The following is a 19,361-nucleotide window of genomic DNA, read 5'->3' as shown; positions in this document are numbered from 1 at the left end:
GCTTAAGGCCGGCATCTGACTATGCATTGAAGATTGAGATCGAAGATTGAAGATTGAAATTTGACCAATGAGGGCAAAGTAATTTTAGCTCCTATTGTTTTGATTGGTCAAATTTCAATCTTTCAATCTTCAATCTCAATCTTCAATGCCTAGTCTGATTCCGGCCTAACATATATGTATATTACAATCGATCCACTACATATTTTCAAAAAAGTCTTATACAAATTTTCATTAGTAATGAAATAATAATAGTTTCTAAGGACATAGTAATTAAGTATAATTTATCTACAAACGAAATGAAATTGAAACATTTTAACGAATTAATAAGTATTCAAAATAATTGTGAACTGCTATAATTAACGCCTAAGTTTAGCATAAATGATATATGTACCAATAATTTTGATAAAATGAAAATTAACAAGGCAAAGGATGTATTTTTTTAATAATGTAAACAGTTTATTTAAACTTAGCAGATGAAAATAAAAATTCAGAATATATATCACAACTTGTGGTTCAAAAATTATACTATTACTATAGATGGTTTACTCTCATATGACCTCAAGATGTTGCAGTGTAGCACTCGGCAAGATGAAAATACATGTAATAATAGATCTGTTCGCGTTGCTTGCATTTTTGGCACTCGGCATCTTCGCTTTCTCTCTTTTCAAGGCCAAATATATATCTATCTCATTTTAAGTGCAAAAATATTTGGGGATTTCATGCAACGCGAACAGACCTATTAATACAGATTTTTTTATATGAAATGTAACAATAATATAGATTTTTTATATGAAATTATTAATATTTTTACTGCATCATAAAAATATGTAGTGGTATGCAATTTAATTCAATACAACGAAGTATTATAATATTTATTTTGTCACTATTCCGAACATTTCTGAAATGAAATGAAGCATACTAATTAAAAATTATTTTTTATTTCGAAATTCAAAGAAACAAAAGCTAATGATATCTTTAATTGTCATACATTATGAAAAAAATTTAACATAATTTATTGTATTTAGATTATTAAAAATATATAATTAAACAATGTGTAAGAAAATGTAAAAATATGATAGTAAGTCAATGGCGATGCACAATAATTTGTAAAATAAATATTAAAAGTATAAAAAAAAATTTATTTCTTTTTCTTTGCGTACCGATTGTGTATCTTGAACTGAATAAATTTATCATGTAAATTTATCAGGTACTAATGAAATTATAAATATTCCAATAAATTGCTTATTTTTATAATTTTAATCTCGTTTCAAGAAACAATCGAATCTTTAACGTAAGAAATCTATTTATTAATACCTTTAAAATATAAGTAATCAAATATAATGCAGGAATTCCCGAAACATGGCGGACCAATCAACGCGCCTAAAGGCCATCACACGTACAAAAATTTTAGTCGTAATCATAAGGTCGCAAGCAAATCAACCAATCACAATCAAAATTACGATCTCGCGTTTTAAAACGCACGAGTGATTTGCTTACGGCCTTACGATTACAACTAAAATTTTTTTACGTGTGATGGCCTTAATTTTCTCAAGTCGCGACTGTTATTTTGATCACATGGGGTGCATTCGTTTATATTCCGATGAATTTTGCATCGTATTATCGGAATCCTGTTTTCTGATTGGATGCAAAGCGTCGTACGACGAAAATCGGATGCAGTGTGAATCCAGCATTACCCCGGATCTATAATAGGGTTAAGCCTTAAGCCATAAGAAATGGGCGAATCACAGTCGAGTATTCCCCTCGGATTCGACTGTAATTGGTCAATTCTTACGGCTTAAGTCTTAAAACACCTATTGTAGATCCGGGGTTAAACTTGCATATGTAGCGTTTTGTCCAATATATAATCTGCGCTGATTCGCGGATGTCAGCGTAAACGTAGCTGCGACGGTGACGTGTTCGTCACGTACCACGTGTAGGGCATACATTTGACACGTCGCCTGCTATTCTGCGTTGTACCGCCACCCTGCGTTCGAATCGTTGACGAGTGGTACGTTAGTGCACGTTAGTATCATTAGTATACGTTTTGATGCCACGTTGCTGTTGATTCTCGCACAAATAGGTGATCAGAAGAAGAAAGAAGCAAACGACGAGTTGTCTTCCGAGTGTCTCGTTCATACGTCTCAACTTGTTAACAATCTGTATTTTACGGAAGATTTCTACAACGCAAGTACCGTTGTGAAGTATTTTGAGTGCGAGTGGAGTTTTTGAACGAATCTCTCAGTATCCTCTTGAATTGTTGATAAGAATAGTTTGACCATGGTGGGTATAATTAATTTAAATAATAATTTTTTTAATTTAAAACGAAGACTAAAGAATGTTCTTATTTCTTGGAAAAAGCCTGCTGCACCTAGCGCTACCTCTGTGGGATCTGTTGGACGATCGCCCAGCAAAGCCATAGCGCCAAGAACAGGTGGTAGTGGCACGGTAAGACAGAGGAAAACCACCGTAACCTCCTCCGCCAGGAACAGGAATACCGGTACAAGCTCCGGTGGCATGTGGAGATTCTATACCGACGACTCTCCTGGCATCAAAGTGTAAGTATAGATCAGTTGATTAAGAGAATAGTTAACTAATGTTATTGATTAGTCAGTTAGTAAAATTTGTTTTAAATTAGTAAATCAAACCCTACTGAAAAAAATCACGTCACAAAGTTACATAACAAAATCATGTTTTATCATAATTAAAATAAGTAAATCACATAACGGATTGTTCCAAATCAGTACGTGAATTTTTTAAATCATGTATAATAATCATGTATAATTTGAAAAATATCTCCCTATATTAAAATTAATTTCATCATATGACTTTATTGTTATCGAATTTTAAGTAATTAAATGATAGAAATACAAAAAAAAATAAATCATTGTAAATTTTCAAATTATGCGATTTTAAAAGATCGTGTACTGATTCAGAACAATTCGTTACCTGATTTACATATTTTAATTACATGATTTCGTTATGTAACTTTATGACGTGATTTTTTTCAGTAGGAAATGCTTCGAAGCATCTGTCTGTTATAATATCAATTGCTATAACACTGGTAATTTAATTCTCTATTACAACATTAATTTGCTTTCACATGATACGTAGTGTTTTAATAAATATTGAAATCATTTTGTTACAGGGGACCCGTGCCAGTGTTAGTAATGTCCCTTTTGTTCATTGCGTCTGTATTCATGCTTCATATCTGGGGCAAGTACACTAGAAACTAGATTTAAGTGCAATATGTTAAGATTGGCCTGGGAGAGAGATATGAAGCACTGAGCAATGCAAATTTCAGCATCGTGCAATCATATATTGGCGCCTCGAACAGGTTAATGCGTGATTTTTAATATGTATAATATGTTATTGATAATATATCATTGAAAGGAAACACTCACAAAACACATTATGATACTGTGGACATCATTACATGGTCAAAATACATTTATATTTTTTATGCCTCGATAGGGAAGATCCGTTTTTTTAAACAATTTATCGATTACGTGTATTGTGAGAAAGCACGGGAGGAATTATTTAGTTTGCGTTTGTAATATTAAGGATGAAACATTATGTAATATTGAAATAAATATAACTTATTTTTACCCTGATCTGTGATTGATATTGTACAAATCAGTTGATTTGTAAGTGTAAATGAACTGTGAATTATATGGGTTCCTGAAGCCGGCTATCATTCATTACATACTTCTTTACACTTGTAACTTTCGACAATCTTATAAAATTGAGGATTTTAGGAGTAGAATCCGCTGATTGCGAATAAATCGCTTTCACACTGAGCGTATTAACTTCGCAAGTACAGTTTATTTACATTCTTATATTTGTCTTATCCTATGAAAATATTTATTTCAGTCAGAGTTTTTAATGTATATTTTTTTTTAAATAATGTGTTAAGAAGTTTTTAAATTAGAAGAATCAAATTTAAATTGGTCAGACTTAATCTTCTCTTAATTTTTTGTAGAATCTTATACCTGACATTTAAAAATAAAAAAAAATAAATCTTCTAAATCATTACACAAGTCCACATTGCAAAATAATTTTTAGTAAATTTATAATAATTTATATGTAATAGAATTATAGCCTGCTGTTGTTAATAGACACATTTTTCCCGATGTAGATGCTGCACAGATGAAATAAAAAGAACACAATGTTTATAATAATTCATAATAATTATATAAAATAAAAATATAAAAATATATATAAATAGGGCAAATAAGAGTCAGTAATGCTATCTAAATAATAAATTCACATATGTATTTTAAAATTACATGTTTCGGCTTTATATCAAGCCCTCTTCAGATATAACAAAATTGATAACGGGATTACGTAAATTTTTTTAGAAATATAAAGTTAGAAACACGCTGAATAGTATGTAGTAATAATGAATGTTTGAAGCACGGAAATTGCTCATCATACGATTGGTTGACCGAATGTGAAAAATTTTTCGTTATTCTAGTAAGAGAATATAAAGAAAATAAATTTATGTCGTATATTGAATATTGAAAATAAGCAATAAAACGTCTCTGGTAAAAACTCACCTCAAAGTCTATAAAATGAAAGAAATCAAGTCAACGGAGAATTATTCATTCGCAGAAAAATTACCATAGTGATTTAAAGTCAGAAAAATGTGAAATATTACAATAAGTGTGAATAACGTCCTGAGTATAAAATTGAAGAAAGACCGCAAAGTATATAAAACGATAATAGAGATATAAAAATTATCAAATTCAATGTAGAAGATATACGTCTAACTTTCACAACGAAATATATTGTAATGATAATCGTCTTGGTGATGCAAAGTCAAATCTTGTTTATAATTGGAATATAATAATATTGTGTAAACCCTCTGTGTCAGTTTGAAGGTTTAAACTGTTTCTTTGTTTTTTAATATTCAACATCTCTGAGATAAGGCGTTTATTATAATATGGCTCTTGATTTAGGATATGAATGTTATTCTAATCATGACCAAGCTGCAATTTATGATCTGTTATTACAGATTTGGAGGCAGTATTCCAACGAATATGGTTCTGTTCAGAAATCCTTGTTTTTAGTTTTCTTCCCGTTTGCCCCACATATGATGCATCGCAATCGTTACAATTAATCTTATATACAATGTCAGATTTAGAGAAAGAGTCCAAGAGGCTCTTATGTACTTTTATATATTTACAAAGTTTGTTCATACTGAAGTAAGAAACTTTGATGTCGTCCCTTTCAAATTGTTTAAATTTATCAGTTACTGTCGAAACGTAAGGTATTCCCTCACGGAAAAATACTATCCAAAATATTATGAAAAAAACTATGAAAAAATACTATAAAAAAATTCACAGTAAATTCGCGACTATAAATTCATAATAACTATGAATATATAGTATACTATGAATTTGATAATATACTATATTATATTATCAAATTCTTATAGTGTTTTGAAAAGCTCTCGAGATGAGCTACAAGAAAAAGTAATGAAAAATAGGGGGTTCCATTAAAAAAAATCGACGTAACTTCGATTTGGCCTTGGCGATGCCACCCAAGGTCAAATTAATGGTACCTTTTTATGTCCCCCTCCGAATCATACAACTTTTGTTTGAAACATTTTTTCGTATCTACAATAATTTTTGAAAAATCTTAATGCATTATTTAAAATGGAACACTATATATATATGTGTGTATGTATGTATATATAACTATACATATAAAATATGTCCATTTATACAGTTATATAAAATTTTATATAAAACATTTTTTCCCGAGCGTTTTATAGTTATTATTAAGTGTAAGATAGTATAATAATTATCAAAAGTTTCATAGCAACTATGAAAAGATTTGTAGTTATCATCAATTATTATTAGTATTATCATTACTACTCATAGTTCACTATATCAACATAGTGATATTTATTATTATGTATAAGATAATAACTGTCAATGTTAACTGTAACTTTCGAGCCTTATAAGTCGAAAAATACTTAATAAAAAATTATTTTACAGTTTATTATGATCTACTATTAAATGTCTAATAGTAAATAAGGTTACTATCAAGCATGAGATAGTTACTATCTTTAATATTTGATAATAAACATAAAAATGATAATGTATTATCAACAATTTAATAATAACTACAGAATGTATTATAGTTATTATTAAGTGTATTATAGTTATTATTAAGTGTATTATAGTTATTATTAAGTGTAAGATAGTAATTGTCAAAAGTTTCATAGCAACTATGAAGAGATTTTTAGCTATCATCAATTGTTATTAGTACTATCATTATCACTCATAGTTTATTATCAACATAGTGATGTTTATTATCAAGTATAAAATAATAACTATCAATGGTTCACAGTTTATTATGATTTTTTGATAATTATCACCAAAATTTCATAGTAACTAGGAAATTTGGATAGTTACTATGAAATAGGAGGTAATATTTTTCCGTGAGGGACTGTAAACCACGAAGTGATGACCCCAGATTTTTCATTTTCGTCAGAGTTATTGATCACGCTATTTTTTTTATAAGTAATTTCCTTGATTCTGTTGCAAATAGTATCAAAGATGAAATTAAGCGCATAATCGTTTTCCAAAAGAATATTTATGATAAAGGTTATATTCTTGGTGTAGAAAACTGCATCTGACAGATAGAGAGCTCTGTCTACTAAACTGTAAATTGTGCCTTCTGTGAGGTCGGATGATTGGACAGATAATTTAAAAATTTACCCGAAAAGCTAGGTTTATGATACCAGTCGAATCTCAATTGATTCTCTTTAAGTAATAAAGATTGTGACATCTAGAAAATTCAGCGAATCATCACCAACTTCCAAAGTGAATTGTAAGGCCGGAATCAGACTATGCATTGAAGATTGAGGTTGAAGATTGAAGATTGAAATTTGACCAATAAGGACAAAGAAATTTTAGCTCCTTTCGTTTCGATTGGTCAAATTTGAATTTTTCAATCTTCAATCTCAATCTTCAATGCATAGTCTGATTCCGGCCTAAGCGAGGACGGAAAGAATTAAAAATATTAAAGAAAGATTCTATCTTGGATGCATGAACCGAAGCGCATAAGTCATCGACATAGCTGTAATAAAAAAGAATGTTATCATTGAACAACATCAAGGATGTTCTTTCTAATCTTTACATCACCAAGTCAGCAACGATGGGAGACAAGGGTGAACCCATAGGCGTACCGAAATTCTGTTTATAAATAATTTTGTCGAAAATGAAATAAGTAGAGTCTAAAATAAAACAAACTGCCGTCAAGAATTCTGTTTTTGGAAAATCACATTTCTTTGAGATATGAGTCCAATTGTCGTTGATGCAATCAACTGTCAAGTCCATCGGTATGTTAGTAAATAACGATATGACACACACACACACACACACACACATCCAAAGAAATTAATTTGAAATCATTTCCGATGTGCCTTTTAGTTTATCAACTAGCTGGAAACTGTTTTTTATGTAACTATCTACTTTAGGTAAAGAATTATAAATTATATTATGTAAGTAATGAGTGAAGTGTAATTATCTATGGATGAGATGATCCTAAATGGGCAGTTATGTTTATGTATCTTAGGTAGAGCATACACCCTTGGAAGTATCCCATCGCTGCTGTATAAATGTTTATATTTAGAAACATTAATGTAGCTGCAATTCTTCCATCTTGAAAGCAGAGATTTAAGAGATATTATAAGTTTTTTAGTAGGATCCTTCTTGATAACTTCGTAAGTCTCTTTGTCATCTAACATGTTTTTAATGCTGTTTACGTAATTATCTTTGTTTAGGGTGACCGTTACGTTGCCCTTGTCTGCATTGGTAAAAATGATATTAGGATGAGACAACATGAATTTTTCAGTATCTTTCTCCTGTTTTATAATAATCTTTCTTCAGTAGGTGATAAGTGAATAGGGACCGACTATGTTGTTAAGTATAGGTAATGAATGATTTGTGATGTCTATCTTCTTATCGATGGGTAATCTACGAACACTGTGTTCAATGCTTTTGATACACTCAAACGTAATGTTCTTTCTGTTAGTCATAAGCAGTGCGAAATTTTCTCCTAACTGCAAAAAGCATTAAATATTCACCAGAATATCTACAGAAGATAAATTCACAAACCATTTATTTCTGATGGAAGAAAAAATGGAGAAATTTCAGAGGAAGAGAAAGAATCAGGGCGTATGAACACAGGAGAACGTGAAGCTTTTTCTATAGATGTATGTACATCGAAAATTTCAGAGGAAGAGAAAGAATCAGGGCGTATGAACCCAGGACACAAAGCTTTATCTATTGATGTATGTACATCAGAAGCCTGTGGAGAAAGACAGGCAATATTAAGAGAATCATTTTGTGCAGACTGGGCCATTTGCAATGATGAAGAAGGAACATAGTTCTTGTTGTTCAAATTATTAAAATATTATAGTTTTTTTAACAATTGTAATCGGTTTAATGTTCTTGTGTTCCCGTCTCTTTTTTTTTGTTCGAAAGCCAATTAATTTTGTCTTCTATTCTTCTCTTTTCTCTAAAGCAAAAAACTTGACAAGATTTTTCTTGAGTGTTTACGAAATCGTTACAAATTTCAATCGGTAAAAATTGAATTAAACTGCTTGTAAGATAGAAAAGGTGCATTCTATAAGAATGATTTTTTCTGTACGCATCATTAAGTTCTAATTTTTATGTTTTTCGAATAAACAGTTCATCACTATGGTAATTTATCTGCGGACGAACAATTCTCCGTTGACTTGATTTCTTTTATTTTATAGACTTTGAGGTGAGTTTTTATCAGAGAGACGTTTTATTGTTTATTTTCAATATTCAATATACAACATAAATTTATTTTCTTTATATTCTCTTACTAGAATAACGAGAAATTTTTCACATTCGGTCAACCAATCGCATGATGAGCAATTTCCGTGCTTTAAACATTCATCGTTACTACATACTAATCAGCATGTTTCTAACTTTATATTTCTAAAAAATTTTGCGTAATCCCGTTATCAATTTTGTTATGTTTGAAGAGGGCTTGATATAAAACCGAATATGTAATTTTAAAATACATATATGAATTTATTATTCAGATAGCATTATTGACTCTTATTTGCCCTATTTATTATATTTTTATATTTTGAATATTAAGAGTCCTGTATTACCACGTCGTTTTGTTCATAATAATTCTTGTTATAACGTGTATTTCAAGTACTGTTATAATAGTAAGACGTAAGTTTTTTCATTGGAATCATGATTGAGTTTATTTAGAGTTTTTTCTCTGCAAGCGTGCATCTACAAGCATGCGATCAACATGTTCTTGCGTTCGTGGTGTTGCGAGGGTTTCTGCATATTTCTGTTCCTGAGCGTTTTCTGCGAGGCGCCGGCGCATCGAATATTGATTCTTTCGCTGCACTGAATTATACGCAACACTTTCGAATTGTACAAGAAGGAGATAATCGCAATAAATAAAATGTATACAAAACGTGTATCGTTAGAATAAATGGAGGTCGAGTACAAAATTACAAAAAAATAGCATGGAAGACAGAAAAAAATAGAGTGGTGAAGGGGAAGGATAAGGGAGGCGATTCATAACAATATGATAAAATATTGTATCATAAAAAGAATCATCGTAAAAACGAGCGAAGAAATGCTAGAAAATATATTATATATAGGAGTCGAGAAAAAATCAAGATCGATGGCAAAGTCTTTTTAAGACACTATTCGACACTCTAAGATTTTCATTTACCTCTATATATCTAGAAATCTGTGTGAATCATGTAAAGATCTTGTGATTCCGTAAGTAATTGTAAAAAATCTTAAGAAAGGAACTAAAAAAATTAAAAAAAAAAAGTGAGCGCGTATAAAATTCAATTTATTCAAACAATAAAAAAAAAGCACGACTCGTCCTTCCAAAATCGACGCACGAAGGGGAATTGAGGCACGCCGAAGTCGCGGTCCGTCTGACGTAGTTCACATGTCCCTGAAAATGAATGGGGACGGATCCCGCTCCGCTGTGGTCTCTCGGCGGAGAGGCGCGCTCCAGAAGCGTGCGCATTGGAGGCGCCAGGGAGAACGCGCATCGCCGGGAGGAAAGGGAGCGGAGCGGCACGAGGGTGCTGTGCCACCGCGGAGGTGATTCCCGTCCGTTCTCCGACCACCCGACGACGACGAGGGAGGCGGCGGGCGAGGGGGCGGACACGCGCATCTCGCGCTCCTCCGCCGTCGATGGGCCGCGCGAGAGCTCGCGAGCGTCGCCGACCCGCGGCGGACTCACATCGCACACGTGATACCGTCGTGCGGGAGTGCGCGTCTCGTTTTAGTCGCGGTGACATCAGATTTTTCCTCTTGCCTGCCCAGCGAAATGGCGTCTGGGCGAGACGTACGGTACCGCTGGTAAACCACCGCGAGAAATGCGGTTCTCCATGGGAGAGGTAATTTCTTTTTTCTCTCCTCTCCCTCTCATTCTTTCTCTTTCTCTCTTCCTCTCGCCGCTTTGGAAAAATTGAAAGATCCGCAACATCGATAACGTTGTCATTCCGCAACACAGTGACAGCGTTACATATATTTAAAGACGGAGACGTTCAACATCGTTTTATTCAACATCTTGCTCGATAATGGATAGAACCATGCGTGCACGCTAGATTATTTTGCAGAAAGAGAGAGGGAAGGAGCTTCGAAGGTAATTCTAAATTCATAAGCTGCACGCGCTGCAACGTTCTCAAATTATTCAAAATATTGCTGCCAAGAACGCGCACGGTGTTCCTTATGTCATAAATTTCTTAGTGAATTTCCCTGAAAATGGCTCCGTGTTACAGCTATGGGCACATCCTCGACGCACCGCGTTTTCCGCATTGCGGAAATCGTAATATACGTCGACGTATATGAGCAGTTTGTTTATCTAGAACATGTAACTTGTTAATTTGCCAGGACATAAGATCCGGTATCGATCCGCTTTTTTTCTCTTCTAATACTGATTTTTTAGAATAACAAGAAGTCACACGAAATTTTATAATTCAGAGAATTAAAGACGCGTTTTAATTCATACTAAATAGTAGCTGCGTTTTTCTTCCTTAATTTTTAATTTAATCCAAATTGGGGTGATTCTTGATTCCTTTACATATTTTATTCGTAAGAAGAATAATTCAATTAATTTTAGATTTACGTGAAGAGATTTAATTACCTGGGGTAACTTAAAGATAAAAAATTTTGCAAATTTCATTTTCTTTTAAAAGCCGCCGTATCATTTAATACTATTATATACATCATTAATATTTTTCATTTAACTCGAAATACTAAAAATTTTCTCTATTTAATTTACTTGGCATTTTCCTCCTCCAAATGATTGTTGATTCCGAGAGAACGATTCTCACAATCAGATATATATAGAGGAAAGTCGCCGATACCGACATACCACTTTGTTTTTAGACAATATTTCTTAAACAAAAGGTAAAAATAAAACTTTAAAAACGTAAGTACAACTGAAAAGTGTCTTCTATCAGATAGTATAAGCAGTTTTTATGATACTGTTTGCAATTTTGCAATAATTAATTTTTTCGTAAGATAAGCAAAAATGAGCGTCTGACAAGATGAGCTCCAAAATTGACACAGTAGGCAGTAATGCTACGTATTCATATTCTTTTTATTTTATAAGCATTATCTGTATAAAGTACCTACAAGTGAATATATATAAGATTTTCCAGAATCTTTTCACTTCGTTATAAAACATTTTTATTGAATTATATGCATATTTATTTTATGCTGTTCTGCAAGATACAAATATGTAATGCGATAGTTTTTCAAGAGTTTTTCCATATATACACGATTGCCTTGAGCTCCAATAGACTTATTTGACACTATAAAGCAACATTATAAAGATTAAGTTAGCTCATGGTCTGTTTTACAGATAGGTGTGTGGCGGTTTACGCTGCACCCTAATTTTTAATTTAAAATCGTATTATGAAAAGACTAACAAGTAAGAGAAAAAATAATATAAATACTGATTTAGGAAACTACAACCATTTAAAATGACGTAATATTCAATATTACTATTATAGTTACTATTATTTAAACCACGCAATTTGCAAAGGAAAATCGTAAGAATTTTATTTTCGCATTCGTACAATTCGTTTTTAGCTGATTTGGTATAGAAACAAACCACAAATATGCGAATTATGAATGTGTACTTCTTTAATTAGCTCATGATTTTATATCATAAATAGATCATGATTTTATTAGTATTAATAAAATGCATTAGTTAGTTTCTGAGAAATAAGGGGGTGTCACTTTATGAGACTTATCCCAGTATCGGCGACTTTCCTCTATAGAAGAACTCTAAGTATTCCATACGGTATAGATCTCCAAGGGACGTCTTAAAGACGTCTGGAGAACGTCCTACGAACGCATTTCCAAGATAAATATTTCTCAGCTGTATGTATATTAAAGTGTTTATAATTTTAAATTAAAATTAAAAAATTTTAAATAATGATTCTTTGATATACCAACGCGGATAAAATCGTGTTTCAGAATCCGAGGTAATTTATTCGGAGACGATTAACGTCGAGGACATGGCGGTCGACATTTTGGACGAGGATCATCTCGCCGTGAGCGCGATTGTGACCGTCGGTATGCAGCTGATTTTCTTTACGATCGCGGCCACTTTTCAGATGGACAAGCTGACGGACTTCGCCGGCGGCACCAACTTCATCATCCTCGCTCTCCTCACTTTCTTTCTCGGTCAAGTGGGCAAGGTACTGTCTGACACGTTATCTTACATCTCCTCTCGTGCACGTGTGACGCACGTAGGGAGGATTTTATATTTGACGGATAAAATCTGAATATTAACCCTTAGACCTTAGACCTTTGTATCATTCGTACTCTGCATATTTTTTTTTAATACTAGGGGAACCAATTAGTTATAACATTTGTATACAATTTTTTAAAATTCACAGCCCCTTACTCTTTAAATTCTTTATAGAGTGGAATCTCGCTAAAGACTAAAGAGTGAAAATTGAGACAGTCTTGAAAAAGAATAGTTCAATTTTCAATCTTTAAGAGTGAGATTTCATTCTTCAATCAGCAAACACAAAGTTGCATGTAATGTACTTGTTAATTGTAATTTCCCATTTATAATATGACACTTGTGTTATTACAGTTATATTGTGAGTGAGAAATTACAATTAATGAATACGTTACATAGAATTTTGCAGAGTGAGATTCATTCTAAAAGTTTTAGAGAGTACAAATGCTTTCTAAAGATATTAAACTATATGTAAGAATTACTTATTAATTTTTATGTACTTGTAAAAGAAATTAAAATTAATCTGAAACATGTACGATCCAATCGTGTGTAGTATAGAAAGCCAGAAAATCATCGTGTGTACTAAAGGTTAAAATGCGTTAACAAGTTTATCAGGAAAGAACCTATTAAGACAGATTTGTAAAAGTTTTAAGAGACTCGAAAATAGATGGAGAGATCACAAATTAGATGAAGATACTTCCTCGTTTATTATTAATTCCTTTTAATGACTATTAATGCTATTAATTATTATTATTATTACATGATAAGTTTTATATTAAAATCACTTAATTTTTTTATCGCAACTGTAAATAATCTTCGATAATGATTGCATTTGCGATATTTACAGACCAGATTTGCAAATCATTATTTTAGATTGATTTTTTCTCTCGAAGTTCGAATGCACTTCGAGATTCACGCGGCATATTGCCACTGTAGATTTTATCATCGACAATTTTATCCTCAATGAAACCGTTGCTATAAATAAAACGGCAAGATATAATTAATATTTATTAACGGATGACTTGTGCCTGTCTATAAACTTTTTTCTATGACGCTTGTTTTATATTATTAGACGTCACAAGTATCGGTGTAAATAACTGCGTGTCTTTCTTCCCCGTGTAGACGTACGACAGTCGGCAAATGATGGTGACCATATTCGTATGCCTGTGGGGCATGCGGCTCTCCGGGTACCTCCTATACAGAATCGTCAAAATAGGCCGTGATAAGAGATTCGACGATCGTCGCAGTAACGTGATCCGCTTCGCCGTGTTCTGGACATTTCAGGTAAAGTAGAGAGTATCGCGCACATTCGTTTCGATTGCGATGCCTCCCGTTTAATTTTCCTAGCAAGGATATGATATATCGAGGAGTGTTATCGATTCACAGGCTGTGTGGGTGTACGTTGTCAGCCTGCCTGTGATAATAATCAATTCTCCACGACACAAAATACCGCCCGCGCCAAAGACGATGACGACGCTCGACAGCGCCGGCACGGGTCTCTTCTTGGTTGGCCTGCTAGCTGAGACCTATGCCGATCTGCAAAAGTTCACCTTCAAACAAGATCCGGTGAACAATGGGAAGTGGTGTAACGACGGTGAGACTCCCTTTGATTTCCAGTAAACACTAATTAACAGCAACATATTCTTTAAAACTTTCAGATCTCACTCTAACGAGTGAAATCTCACTCTTGAATATAGATACTTTTCAAGATAGGCTCAATTTTCACTCTTCAGAGTGAGATTCTACTCCAAAGAATTTAGAGGGTAACATCAATGTTATAATTTTACTCAACAATGTAAATGCGATATAACACATGTTACATAACAGTTGCATACTCGAGTGTGAAATTATAACATTGATGTTATGTTACTTTTAGTCGGTGGGTTATATGTCCGAAAATAATGGAACTCCTTTTGTGGAGTTCCATTACGTTTTTTTTATATTACTAATAAAATTTTACTTAACAGCATCGTCCGAGATTTCATTAATAAGACAAGTGTTATAAAAACGTTGGTTAATCTGATTCTCATAAATAAATATGTATATATAATTAGGGATTCTACATATTATTGCTTCTTATCTAAGGATTTATTTCATTGAAATCATTTTTCGATTGCAATAAATTTGCATTTACAAGTCAACGTTTCTAGGACTTTGGAGGCTTTCTCGGCACCCAAATTATTTCGGCGAGATCGTCGTCTGGTGGGGGATATTTGTAATATCTCTAAATGTCATCGAAGGCGCGGAATGGGTTGTTATCGCATCCCCGATCTTCACGACGCTTATTATTTTATTTCTATCGGGGATGCCATTATTGGAAAAGGCATCGGATGAAAGATACAGGGAGTGAGTATCGCAGAAGTGCATTAAAAATTTTCGCAAACCTAAAAAAATTATTCAACAAAGACTTAAATATGAAATTTAAAAAAATGTGTCTTATATATTATATATTATGCTTTAAATTAAGAAGCGCCATAACGGTCAGAACATTAAGATGTTGAACTATTGTAAATTCATACGAATTTCGATTTACTCATGTTTTGCAAATGTTTTCAGTAACGCGGAGTATCGCTACTACAAGCGATCAACGTCACCGTTGATACCGATACCACCGTCTATCTACGTTGAGGTGCCACATTTCCTCAAGTTTATATTCTGCTGTGAATTTCCACTCTACGATTCCCTGGACGTGAAGCCGAGATCAGCCGTCACCGAATCAACGTCTATCAGCCTCGCAGCGTCCACGTAGCTGTAACCACACGCCGGACGTCCGAATTCTGAGTCCGGCGTGCAGTCGATAGCAACAGCTTCAACCAGTACAGCCCTCTGAGTGCTACTTTATCTTTCTCTGCGGCATCGAGAACCCCGTCTATCTGCTGACAAAAATATAAACTCGATGGCCAAACCGTAAATCCCAATCCAACAACACTCTATCGGCACGATCTCGAGGAATTAGACTGTACTTGGTCATGCACATCAATTTCGGTATGTGGGAACCGAGAAGGAATTCCTTTTCAAAATGAAAAGGCTTACAAAAGATGAAGTATTATTATTTTTGTAACTAAAAGCCTTTCCTGGCGTTAGGCATAAACGTTACCGATGACTTTTTGTATAGAATCGAATGATGAGATGAACAAAGAAAATTATTTTTGTAGCGATGTTATATGGGTACCAATGTAAAAGTAGCTTAACGACCAATTCGAGCATCGTTTCTGTACGACAAGTCAACGGTAATCAACGACTTGATTAGCGGCTTTATTTATGTACGTACTTAAACTCTAATTTTAGATACAAGAAGATTAGATAAAAGAAGAGATTGGAAATAATATATAATTTGTGTATGTTCCAAATAATATCCAGGCTTAAAAAGAAAATCTCTTATAAAGCGTCACTATATTCGATTAGTCAATCGCTACTTTAAATGAATAATATTATATGTTGTTCCAAGAGTAGTTCTTGGAAATAAATTAGGCAGCGGTTTACCGCGCTCGCTGTCAACTAATAAAAAAGTATGTGTCTTAAATATCGCAGAAACGAAATTTAAAACGAGATTTTAATGTAATATAAATAAGACGATGTAGCCCATTTTTTAAACTAATAGTAACTTTGAAAATTGATGGTCCGTAATGATTGGCGATTGATACTGTCGATTCGTTAAAGGTAATTAGTAGAAACACATATCGAAGAAAAACGGAACATGTGTGCATCCTAATTTTCATAACTCGGTAGCGAATAAGCAATATTTATCGCCAGAGACGAACGTAATAAAACAGTCAAGTTTACTTACATTTCACTTATCATAATCGCTATTCATTTCGTTAGTATGTTCATGTAGGATGCTTACAAAGAACTTTTAGATGCGAACGTGGTACATACGTCCCGATTGCAATCCCGAAGCTTTCGATCAAATTATTGAGTCATAGCAATATTAAACATATCTCTGTACCGATAGAACGTCCCCAGAATACGAAATAAAAACAAATTTCGAAGGAAACTTATAAAACATATGTAGCGATAATTCAAATTAATGACGCGCATGAAACGAATTCCTCATGAATAAATGATTCAAATATTACTTCCCAATACTTTACTGTTACATATAACTTTGAAGTTTAGATAATAAATAATTACTGATCCTGAATCGTGGAATTATTGATTGACTATCTTGTCCTCTTAATTATATTATATGATCTCATCAAATATTATATCTTTTAAATAAGATTTGAAGAGATTCGGAGAGCAGATCGCAATAAACGTCGACAGATTACGTAAAGTTCGCTTCATATTTATAAACACATTTTATTTGTTTGTATGTATATCATTAATAAATGGTGATATAATAATGACAATGAAATGTATAGCGCCGAGCATAAAACGAGCAGTCATATTATAATAATTATTAATATATTCTTCTTATAATAATCTTACTGTATTGAGTGGGCCTACCTACGGTGCTTGCAACGTTATGGTCTCTCTTGTCCAAATGTTTCTTCCATTCTCTAATTTATATTATTTACTCGCACGTAATAATCCATAATAATATGTAACCACAGGTGAAAACATATGCGCCGTCCTAAGTATAAACAGCATCATCCACTAATCTTTTTTTTCCATTTTTCCTTTACGTGATTATATATACATATGCATATATATATACACACACGTATATATGTATATGTATATATATAATCACGTATATATATAATTGTTATCAATAATATAGTAAGCTACTTAAATGTAATATATCTCGTGTCTTCTCGTGGAATATGTTCAGCTGCCGTAGAAAAACTACGCAGCGTTCGTAGAAAAAACTTCAATTCCCGTTATACATCAAATTGTCGATTTTCGATGCGTGAAAGACACTTTGTATTACGCAAGGTAATTTTTTTTTCCTTAACACGTCCGAAAAATCGTATATCAATACATGGGCAGCACAGCGTTTTGAGTACCAAGGGAAAAGAGATCAAAACATTACCTGTGCCTCTTTGCTAAAAGAAAGAAAATAAAAAACCGAGGACTTGGAGGGAGCAAGGAATGGTGGATAAGGGGACGAAATATTACGACTCTGCTATACACGAATGGCATCTTCCTCGCGTATCTAAGTCCGACTGCATTCGCGCGCGTCTACGTTTAATACATATACTATAATATACAAATAATAGATAATAGTATGTGCCGTCCATCGCTTATCGCGGTTCCTTACTTCCGTTCGTCTAAAAAGTGATAAGAAAGGACTACAAAAATACCATATAGTCCATACGAAATATAGGAATGAGAGTCGTCGATTAAAATAAAAGTTGATTGCACGCGCTTTGATAAGAGCGGATCGAACTACTTTTCCATACGGCCCTCTCAACTACATTTGCATTCCACATTAGGCTGTCTGAGGACGTCCGTTGCTAGCTGGTCAATTGGCGTGACTCGACTCTCGATTCGATTGTTAAAAGAACGTGCGCGCGCGCGCGCGCGAAAGAGAGAGAGAGACAGAGAGAGAGATAGAAGTAATTCAGTCAATCGATGACCTAACATTTGTTTCCGTAGGACATCGGATTCCCTTTCTCCTATCATTATTATGGTTAGTATTAATATTATTATTGTTGTCACATTCTTATTAACATTATCGTTACGTTAACATTAGCGTTATTATTAGCGCTATCGTAATGAAAATCTCGGATCGCGTCGATGAACCGGCTTCCCCCCACAGCACAAAGTTGCACAAAAGGTACAGTAACACTGCTGCAACATTGCATGTTGCAGCAATATTGTAGAGATTTTGCAGCGATATTGTTGCAAATTCTGTGCTGTATGGGTCTAGACGCAACGGTGTTTCCTCAGATGGTTTTTCGATAGAAATCTCTCAATGATACGCGTCGTAAAAAATCTCTCATACAAAATCTTTTTAGAAACTTCATTTAACATGATATAAAAGCGAAGTAAAACGCGCGATACACGTGTGAACGTATCATAAAAAAGAAAATTAACATGAACTAAATTAAAGAGAAGATTGCGTTACGTTGCGCCAGGACGCAAGGTAACTTATACACAGCAAGGATCATTGAGGGAAGCGAAGTAGGAGACGCTTAGTCTCGCCTCAAAAGGCGGGGATCAGTATGCCCGTTCACGCGACCCTATCCTCGCTTCTTCTTCTCTTCCTCTTCTCCCGTAACTACTTCTATCTTATAGCGTAACGCTATATTGCATTTGGCCACTGTCGACAAAGACCCCAGCTGCGTCAGACTATTGCAGTTCGTATATTGCAATCCTACGTTTCTAATGACTTATGAGATAGCCCCGTTTTTTTCGTTTGTCCTTAGCAGAGCAGAGAAAGGGCGTGTGGATTAGAGAATAATCGTTTCGGTCGTGTGTGTTTCGAGTGTGTCAATGTGAAGTAACGCGTGATGCGCATTGAACGTATATAAACGAAGTATTAACATTATACATGAGTCTATTAATATCTATACGTATAAGTAGAGAGCTCTAGTCCCAAACCTTATCTCTCTCTTTTTTGCTTTCTCTCTTACACACACACACACACACACACACACACACACACACACACACACACA

General features: G+C 33.6%; 2 protein-coding genes across 3 annotated transcripts; both read left to right on the top strand.

The window, feature by feature from the left end:
• Positions 1–1,979: 1,979 nt before the first annotated feature.
• On the top strand, positions 1,980–3,605 carry Sec61beta (Sec61 translocon subunit beta). The gene is made up of 3 exons (XM_018447443.1): positions 1,980–2,280; positions 2,359–2,555; positions 3,146–3,605. Exons 1-3 carry the CDS (start codon positions 2,278–2,280, stop codon positions 3,231–3,233), a joined length of 288 nt encoding a protein of 95 aa, XP_018302945.1. The 5' UTR covers positions 1,980–2,277; the 3' UTR covers positions 3,234–3,605.
• Positions 3,606–10,025: 6,420 nt separating this feature from the next.
• On the top strand, positions 10,026–17,451 carry LOC108722396 (uncharacterized). Of its 2 annotated transcripts, none has more exons than XM_018447484.1 (6): positions 10,026–10,429; positions 12,522–12,745; positions 13,918–14,079; positions 14,182–14,389; positions 14,946–15,141; positions 15,352–17,451. In XM_018447484.1, exons 2-6 carry the CDS (start codon positions 12,563–12,565, stop codon positions 15,542–15,544), a joined length of 942 nt encoding a protein of 313 aa, XP_018302986.1. In that variant the 5' UTR covers positions 10,026–10,429; positions 12,522–12,562; the 3' UTR covers positions 15,545–17,451. The 2 variants fall into 2 exon arrangements, with proteins under 2 accessions (XP_018302986.1, XP_018302987.1); XM_018447485.1 differs by lacking the exon at positions 10,026–10,429 and adding an exon at positions 10,555–10,677.
• The last annotated feature ends 1,910 nt before the right edge of the window (positions 17,452–19,361 follow it).

Source organism: Mycetomoellerius zeteki, unplaced genomic scaffold (assembly GCF_001594055.1).
Source record: "Mycetomoellerius zeteki isolate Tzet28-1 unplaced genomic scaffold, Tzet1.0 scaffold202, whole genome shotgun sequence".
In the NCBI taxonomy this organism is placed as follows: Eukaryota; Metazoa; Arthropoda; class Insecta; order Hymenoptera; family Formicidae; genus Mycetomoellerius; species Mycetomoellerius zeteki.
Note: the sequence above shows the minus strand (reverse complement) of the source record. Positions and strands in the feature narration are given on the sequence as shown.

What these genes read in the sequence shown, in the direction of transcription:
- Sec61beta (XM_018447443.1), top strand. An exon ending in GACTCTCCTGGCATCAAAGT is followed by an intron (nt 2,556 to 3,145) that starts GTAAGTATAGAT and finishes ATTTTGTTACAG; the next exon opens with GGGACCCGTGCCAGTGTTAG.
- LOC108722396 (XM_018447484.1), top strand. Translation starts at nt 12,563, where the DNA reads ATGGCGGTCGACATTTTGGACGAGGATCATCTCGCCGTGAGCGCGATT. An exon ending in CCGTGTTCTGGACATTTCAG is followed by an intron (nt 14,080 to 14,181) that starts GTAAAGTAGAGA and finishes ATCGATTCACAG; the next exon opens with GCTGTGTGGGTGTACGTTGT. An exon ending in TCGGATGAAAGATACAGGGA is followed by an intron (nt 15,142 to 15,351) that starts GTGAGTATCGCA and finishes AAATGTTTTCAG; the next exon opens with TAACGCGGAGTATCGCTACT.